Genomic DNA, 9610 nt, shown 5'->3' on the forward strand with positions numbered 1-9610 from the left:
AATAAACGAATGCTAGTCCAGTACTTCTCCAGTGTACTTCTCCAGTGTACTTCTCCAGTGTACTTCTCCAGTGTACTTCTCCAGTGTACTTCTCCAGTGTACTTCTCCAGTGTACTTCGCCAAATGTACTTCTCCAGTGTACTTCGCCAAATGTGGATATATCCAGATCCAGAACACGAAGCTAACCGTAGATCAAAATGACGCCCAAGTTCGGTTCTGGGTCGCCACTTCTGTTGATGGCCTGTTTTGTTGATAATTATAGATTCTAGATGTCGCTGCTGCATGCTAGTTCGTTGAAGACACAACAACAGAATAACAATGAATATATTTGATAACGCAGGCTGATAACTTCAAACAATTTAGTGAATAAACAAAAGGGCAAAGTCTTCTGTCGTCGCTAGCCTACCGTCGTCCTCTCAGGCGTCTTGTCCGTTACTCTTCTAGTTCGTAATCCTACTTTTTTAATTACTCGTCACGTCACTAAGGAAAAACCCGATTAAACTCAACTTTTACGCGTCTTTACAATGGTTTATGAAAGTGAGTCCTGAACCATCTCAGCTTTCATCTCTTCCCAGCATTCAGGAGCTCCTCTCCTTTTTGCTAGCCTGAATGTTGAGTTGTAAAAGTACACACTCATTTATCTTCTTTTTTCCCTGGTATCCGATACCCAGATACATTTATGAGGACAGGTAATGCTAGATCCAAGATGTAATGTTTATTTGTAAATAGTGTATATTCAATCGAACAGCGGAGATAAAAGAAAATCAACCAGCAGAGATCAAATAGAACCGTTTGTACATTACACACAAAAATATTGCGCCTAAGGGCTAAACTTAATTGATTCGGGCCTCCCTCCCTCTCTCTCTCTCTCTCTCTCTCTCTCTCACCAGGCACTTGTAAATGTATTGACTACAATTTGTTGTGAGCAAATATGATCTTGTGAGCCTTTTTTTTTTTTGAGGGGGTGCCGCATTTTCTTATTTTAAAACTCCCATTTCCCACTTTCTAGATCCAATTTAAAAAAAAAAGAGGGGCAACTTCTTTATGTACATATTAATAAGGTCCATATGTTGTCTTGGTCAAGTCTTTCTTGGACACAGACTGCTGTCATTGTCTAGTCAACGCGTGTCTAAGATTTCATTCTTATTGACAGAGTCTACGTGCAAATTCATCATTTGTAAATCCATCATCTGTCAGGTAATTTTATTTTTAATGTAAATCCATCATTGGTTAATGTTAATCAGTCATTAGTAATGTTAATCAGTCATTAGTAATGTCAATCAGTCATTAGTAACGTTAATCAGTCATTAGTAATGTCAATCAGTCATTAGTAACGTTAATCAGTCATTAGTAATGTCATTCAGTCATTAGTAATGTTAATCAGTCATTAGTAATGTTAATCAGTCATTAGTAATGTTAATCAGTCATTAGTAATGTCAATCAGTCATTAGTAATGTCAATCAGTCATTAGTAATGTTAATCAGTCATTAGTAATGTCATTCAGTCATTAGTAATGTTAATCAGTCATTAGTAATGTTAATCAGTCATTAGTAATGTCAATCAGTCATTAGTAACGTTAATCAGTCATTAGTAATGTCATTCAGTCATTAGTAATGTTAATCAGTCATTAGTAATGTTAATCAGTCATTAGTAATGTTAATCAGTCATTAGTAATGTCAATCAGTCATTAGTAACGTTAATCAGTCATTAGTAATGTCATTCAGTCATTAGTAATGTTAATCAGTCATTAGTAATGTTAATCAGTCATTAGTAATCTCAATCAGTCATTAGTAATGTCAATCAGTCATTAGTAACGTTAATCAGTCATTAGTAATGTCATTCAGTCATTAGTAATGTTAATCAGTCATTAGTAATGTTAATCAGTCATTAGTAATGTCAATCAGTCATTAGTAATGTTAATCAGTCATTGGTAATGTAAATCGTTCATTTATCGTCTAATCTTATCTTATATTATACAGAAGTTACTTCAAAAAAGAAGATGATTACGTCCTACGCGTAATGCATCTAGTGATGCATGACTTTAACTCTGCCAAGTCACTGGTTTTCTTGGCTGGCTCAGGCAACCCATTCCATGCTCTAATAGCACTATGGAAGAAGGAGCATTTGTACAACTTTGTCCTAGCATATGGAACGAGGAATGTGCCTTTATCTTTGTGTCTTTCAGAGTATTTTATTAGATTTTGTGTTTGTATTTTAAAAGTAAATCCATCATTTGTAATGTAAATTTCCCACAGGGACCACATCGGTCAGTTTGACCCCTGTTCTTACTCTGAACTCGAATGATACAGATCCCATGTTTCTTGCAGCTGAATATCCGTTATCGACATTGTCTGGCCAGATGTTATTTAATTTTTTCGAATTTAGGTCACATCGTCAATATTTATACTCCTTCACGTCAAAGACGTTCCCCAATAAAAAAGAAATGACATCAAAAACTGGGTTAATGATGTTTATTTAATCAATGGCGAGTGTGTGGGTGGGTGTGTATGAAGGTGTGGGCGTGTGTGTGTGAGTGTGTGGATGTGTAATGTGGGTGTGAGTGATTTTTGAGAATGTGTTCGGGAGTTTTGAAGGACTTCTTTCTTTGAATCTGTTTCGTTTCAAACACCAGAAAAGGGAAACAAAACAGCTAACACATGTATTATACTAGCAGTTCACACCGACTCCATGTGTCTCCATCAGATGGAGAGAGACAACGACCAAGAAAGCTATGGTCAGTGAAAGTACATGGGTCTCAGCTCTGGAAGTAAAACACACTATACGAAAAACGGCCAGCTCCTCTACCACCAAAGCAAAAGCCACCTTAACCTGCGCTATCTGTGGACGGGAGTGTCTCTCCAAAATAGGGCTCACAGCCACACGAGGAAGTGTGCTCTGAGATGAACCATAGTCGTTCTACGACTGAAGGAGGCCAATGATGGATGAATACACACCAGCTACGACCGTTGATTTGTTCCAAGGCTTCATACCTTGAATTGTAATAAATGGGTCCCATTTTAACGATCAACCCAACATAGTGGGAGAACTCACAAATAAACTCTGCACTCTATCCAGAAGAATTGAAGAAATTAATTGTAAATAAAATAAATGAGAAATGGACGAGCTCTCAACCGAATCACAAGAAAGATGACGCTTACTATAAGCTATCCCGACAAGACCAACGTCTAATCTTTCGACTCAGGACCGGCAACAACAGAATGCGACAACACATGTACCGGAAGCTCAAAAATTGGAACCAGTGAAATCTGTCCATGTGGAGTATCACCAGAGAATGCCGACCACGTCCTCCAAAACTGCTCTCTTTACCAAGAGGCCTGTATAAGACACTGGCCCCAAAACACCCCAATAGAAAGAAAAACTATATGGAGAGCTCCCTGATTTGGAAACCACTGCGCAGTTCTACTCATGTATTGGTCTAGTCATATGAACACTCCAACATAACAATGAGAACGAAGAAGAAGAAGAAGAAAAACCAACATACTTTTTTAGCCCGTGAATTAGTCTATCTTTTGTATTTAAATTTTAAGGCCTGCTCTCTATTTTCTTCTTTCTCTCTCTCTCTTTCTCTCTCTCTCTTTCTCTTTTTCTCTCTCTCTCTTTCTTTCTCTCTCTCTCTCTTTCTCTCTCTCTCTTTCTTTCTCTCTCTCTTTCTCTCTCTCTCCTTTTCTCTCTCTCTTTCTCTCTCTCTTTCTCTCTATCTCTCTTTCTCTCTCTCTTTCTCTCTTTCTCTTTCTCTCTCTCTTTCTCTCTATCTCTCTTTCTCTCTCTCTTTCTCTCTGTTTCTCTTTCTATCTCTCTGTCTCTCTTTCTCTTTCTCTCTCTCTCTTTCTCTCTATCTCTCTTTCTCTCTCTCTTTCTCTCTCTCTTTCTCTCTTCGCTCTCTGGAACCCCGAATTGTTTTCCTTTAACCTGTGCATCGTAATTTCTCCGACATAGACTTTTGACTTCATTTGGAAACACCCGCTCGTTTATGGTCCCCTGACACACACACGCACCAACTCGTATGACTTTCTTCGGCTTCTCAAAAAGAACATTAAGACCTATCTGTTCAAAATTTAAAATATGTTTTCAGTTACCTCATAACACACTGGTCTGCTGTCAATCAAAACAAGAACGGAGCGGTACAAAAACTCGTTCGTACCTCACTCGGTCAGACTCTATCACCGCCACTCATTGATCAGGGAACACGAAATGCACCAAGATGCCTGTGTGTAGTCGCTGAATGAACTCTTTATGTTGTCTGTTGTATTTATATGTATTTTTCTGTTGTGTTGCCTTTATATGAGAAAAGAGTCCTTGTAATCACAACACATTTTCATAAGGATCAATAAAGCAGTCTTAGTCTTAGAGTCTTAGACACTTCTGATGGCCCTACTCCTGGAAACAGATCATCAGGGAACATGAAATGCACCAAGATACCTGTGTGTAGTCGCTGAATGAACTCTTTAAGTTGTCTGTTGTATTTATGTGTATGTTTCTGTTGTGTTGTCTTTATATGAGAAAAGAGTCCTTGTAATCACAACACATTTCCGTAAGGATCAATAAAGCAGTCTTAGTCTTAGTCTTATTTTGTTTGTTGTACAAATTAAAGTTGTTTTTGTGGTAAGTGGTAATAGATATAAGTACTCCACTACCTACTAGATACTTTTCATGACATTCGTCTCAACTAGCCACCCGTTAACCTGTCAAACAGAGACCAGTCGTCATAGCGGGCCACACCAGACCCGTCAGGTGGCAAACTTTGGTCAGGGGAGACAAATAGCTTGCCGCCACGTCCCAGGCTTCATGTGCTGTAGTTAAGAGAAGTAATTAAGAGAAGTAACTTCCATAAGATAAGATAAAATAAGACAAGATAGATATAAGAAGTAATTAAAAGAACTAAAGAGAAGAGAGGTAATTAAAAGAAGTAATTCACCAAAAAAAGAGAAGTCATTAAACCAAAATAAGAGAAGTAATTAAACCAATACAAGGGAAGCAATTAAACCAATATAAGAGAAGTAATTTAGCAAAATAAGAGAAGTAATTAAACCAATATAAGAGAAGTAATTAAACCAAAATAAGAGAAGTAATTAAACCAATATAAGAGATGTAATTTACCAAAATAAGAGAAGTAATTAAACCAAAATAAGAGAAGTCATTATACCAATATAAGAGAAGTAATTAAACCAATATAACAGATGAAATTCACTAAAATAAGAGAAGTCACTAAGCCTTAATAAGAGAAGTAATCGCACCAATATAAGAGAAGTAATTAAACCAATATAAGTAATTCGCCACAATAAGAGAAGTAATTGGCCAATACAAGAGAAGTAATTTACCAAAATAAGAGAAGTAATTAAGAGAAGAGAAGTAACTTCCATAAGATAAGATAAAATAAGACAAGATAGATATAAGAAGTAATTAAAAGAACTAAAGAGAAGAGAAGTAATTAAAAGAAGTAATTAACCAAAATAAGAGAAGTAAATAAGAGAAGAGAAGTAAAAAAAAATGAAGAATAAATCAATCAAACAAATTCATTTCCCTACCACACAGAAACCCTCCAAGGAGGTATTAAAAACGCTAATCTCGAATCAAAATTTACGATTACAAGTCTCTCACAATGACTAGAGTACAACAGGCTGTATTAGGTCGATCCCGATTCCTCCTTATGTAATCGATACTGATCTCAAGTAACTACTGCCACTACATTAAACAAAATTCAAAAAAATTCAAACAGAAATATTTTGATAATAGTTTCAAGATGGCCATCCAAGCTGCAATCTTGCTTAATTAATTTCGAAATTTATTTTTTTTTTACTAATTAGGGTGTGTGTATGTCTTTCGGTTTGTCAGATTTAATTTTACGTTAGTATGTGTGTTGGCGTGACTGTGTAACGTCAAGTTCAAGCTTAGCGTATGTGTGTATTTGTGTAAGTTTGTGCCTGTTTAACGTTTGAGTCCGCGTCATTTTTTTTTATGACGAGTGCAGGAAATGGAAATAGATCTCTAGGTTATGAAATTATCCAAACAAACAAAAAAGGAAATAGCTCAATCTGTTATGCCAAACTATGCACCAGAAGGAACTCCAGATAAACACTTTGCCTCGAGGCTTCTGGTTCGTTCGGACACCTGGAGATGAAGTTTTAACAAGATACACCTTGAAGCCTCCTGATACTAATTTCGTTTACCTGTGAATTTCACCAAATCATTTCCTATTCTTCTGAAGCCTGGGCGATTTATATTAAGTGCTTGTATAAACAAGGGGACCTGGTGGTTGAGTGGTACGACGCTCGGCTTCTGAACAGAGAGGTCCCAGGCTCGAATCTCGGTGAAGACTGGGATTTTTAATTTCGGGATTTTAGTGACGCCCCTGAGTCCACCCACTCTAATGGATACCTGACTTAAGTTGGGGAGAGTGCCGGCCACCATGACACCCTGCGCGATAACCGTTGCCACAGAAACAGATGACTTTTACATTCTTTGCCCTATAGATCGCAAGGACTGAAAGAGGGTACTTGTTGTGTACTCCTTTGACATGGGTACTTGTTGTGTACTCCTTTGACATGGGCACTTGTTGTGTACTTCTTTGACATGGGTACTTGTTGTGTACTTCTTTGACATGGGTACTTGTTGTGTACTTCTTTGACATGGGTACTTGTTGTGTACTCCTTTGACATGGGCACTTGTTGTGTACTTCTTTGACATGGGCACTTGTTGTGTACTTCTTTGACATGGGCACTTGTTGTGTACTCCTTTGACATGGGCACTTGTTGTGTACTTCTTTGACATGGGTACTTGTTGTGTACTTCTTTGACATGGGCACTTGTTGTGTACTTCTTTGACATGGGCACTTGTTGTGTACTTCTTTGACATGGGTACTTGTTGTGTACTTCTTTGACATGGGTACTTGTTGTGTACTTCTTTGACATGGGTACTTGTTGTGTACTCCTTTGACATGGGCACTTGTTGTGTACTTCTTTGACATGGGTACTTGTTGTGTACTTCTTTGACATGGGTACTTGTTGTGTACTTCTTTGACATGGGTACTTGTTGTGTACTCCTTTGACATGGGCACTTGTTGTGTACTTCTTTGACATGGGCACTTGTTGTGTACTTCTTTGACATGGGCACTTAACGTATATATTTCTACGATTCAAAGAAACTCCAGCGATTTATTAAGAACAGAATATATATTAAATAAAAGTAATCAGAATCACAAAAGAGATACAAGACACCGATAGCAAAGACAAACAGACACAAACACTCTTTTGTTCCCCTGGCAATCAAATCATTAAATAAGAACAACCTGGTATAAACTTTGTCACGTGTAAACTATGAGTGAGTCTGGTGTGAATGTACATTTTGGTTTCTTATAGTTATAATGTTTTTTGTTTGGTGTAATGCACAAATTGTAAGACAAATTTCCATACGGACAATAAAGATTATTAGTATGTTAGAAATGAACGAGTAGTCATTCTCTGGCGCTGCCAGGGTCAAGTTTCGCATAAGTGATTAAATGTTGAACTATTAAATATACAACAAATTATGAAAACTGTACTTGTACTATTAGTCTCAAAACTCAGGCCTCGGACAACAATAGCAATCTCTCGAGGGACGACACTCTCACCCCAACCAATGGACCAACAAACAAACCTAGAAATCGTCAGCCCTTACACCCAAGATTCCATCAAGTGCCATCCCACAGTACAACACAATCACCAACAGTACTTGACGTTACAACTCGTAGAAACTAGAGCAATGCCACTTTTGGAGGCTTACGTGATGGAAGTTAATCAGAGTAATCTGCTCTTTGTTGACACTTTGATGTTTTAGATCCGGTCTGAATTGTTTAAGCAGCAAAATACACCAAGGGGAGGAGGGGGGAGGGGAGAAGAGAAAGCGATAAGGGGAAGTGTGTAGGCGATATAATGGAACATAATGAAAAACGTTAGAAAATGAGATTTCGAGAAAAAAAAAAGATAAAATGCAATGTCAAGGACGATAAATAGAAAGATCACAGTTGCCAAATAATCAACTCATGCAGATCTTGCTATTAACGTCTGTATGTAATCACTCAATGAACTTGTTATGCTTGAGTCTGTACTAATAATGTGTCTTGTTGTTGTCTTTATATGAGAAAAGAGTCCTTGTAATCACAACAAATTTGTATAAGGTTTCAATAAATCAAGTCTTAGTCTTAGTCATGATAACCTGCGCGTTAGGCGTTGACCACAGAAACAGATGACCATAACATCATCTGCCCTTATAGATCGCAAGGTCTGCCAGGGGAACTTTCCTTTTGCTTCCTTAAGTCTTAGTCTCTCCATCTCTCTCTCTGTGTGGCATTTTACGTCGCGAGAGATGATCTTTTCCCTTTGCAATTTCTTGTGTGGCTAAAGAGGCCAATCTTTGATGCACAGCTGCGGTCACAGGTTGGGCATCTGTAATCACCAGGCACTGTTGCACTTTCACCCTTCTTTCTTTTTCTGGTACGTTTGGCATCAGCAATGCAGGATCCTTCCTTTATGCTCGCTCTCCACGTAGATCTATCCAGTGCAACTTTTTCCCAGCTGCTAGTGTCGATTTTTGAAGAGCTTCATGTCGCATTTGTATAGATCCGTATACCATAAAAGTGGGCGACAGGGAGCCAGGGCATCACTATCAGACGCCTTGGTTGGCTTGGTTACGTTAATAGAATGCCAGAAGGTCGACTTCCACAAGACATTCTGTATGTTGATCTAACAGAAGGCAGTCTTAGTCTTATTGCAACTAATTGCTCATTTGTTAAAGAAATACGTTATTGGTTGCGACATCGTCATGGAAAAAAATTTCCCCTTTCGATCTGTAGGGCAGATGATGTAAAGGTCATCTGTTTCTGTGTCCCACGGTTAACGGGGATGTCATGTGGTCAGCACAACGACCAACCGCCTTTAATTTTCCTCAAGTACCCATTACAGCTGGGTGAACTCAGAGGCGCCTAAAAGATCCCGAAATTAAAATCCCAGTCTTTAGCAAAATTCGAACCTGAGACTCCCACCTGTTCGGAAGCCAGGCGCTCTATAGCTCAGCCACCGCGCCCCCGACACCGTCATAGAACGAACCTTCTATACTTCCGCCATTTTCATTTTAGGTCATTCTGTGCTACGAACGAAAGTGTGTAGAAATTTCCTCCTGCAGCTCTTGACATCGCACACAAATTATGGGATACTTTTTATAAGACACAGCTTATCAACACTCCCTATTGGTTACACACGGGAAAATCCAAAAGACTGTCTATTTATACGTATACGCCATCACAAGTAATCGCCGCTGTTTCTATGTAGGTTAAAAAGTGACTAGGGCACTCAATGCAATGTGCTAAACAGGTCTGAACGGAATTGTGGGTAATGTCATTAAGATTGATTTGAAAATAGCATCCAAATCTGCAGAGATAGTGGATGATTGAGTAAAACCAGAGGTGTGTCTGTGTCGTCACGTGAATGAATGTCACCGCCTATTACCATCAGACTTATAGAGCTGGTTGTCTCAAGAAACTTTTAGACTTGTTCTCATGTCCTCTTTTATTCTTCCTTTATTTCTTCACTGTTTTTTTTTTGTATCTCTATTCTTA

At 38.3% G+C, this 9610-nt stretch overlaps 1 protein-coding gene across 1 annotated transcript; it reads right to left on the bottom strand.

Annotated features, from left to right (window-relative positions):
• Nucleotides 1–6485: 6485 nt before the first annotated feature.
• LOC129922108 (uncharacterized) lies at nucleotides 6486–7097 on the bottom strand. Its single transcript, XM_056006699.1, has one exon. The coding sequence runs from the start codon at nucleotides 7095–7097 to the stop codon at nucleotides 6486–6488; it is 612 nt and encodes a 203-aa protein (XP_055862674.1).
• Nucleotides 7098–9610: the final 2513 nt, after the last annotated feature.

This window comes from Biomphalaria glabrata, chromosome 12 (assembly GCF_947242115.1).
Source record: "Biomphalaria glabrata chromosome 12, xgBioGlab47.1, whole genome shotgun sequence".
Classification (NCBI taxonomy): Eukaryota; Metazoa; Mollusca; class Gastropoda; family Planorbidae; genus Biomphalaria; species Biomphalaria glabrata.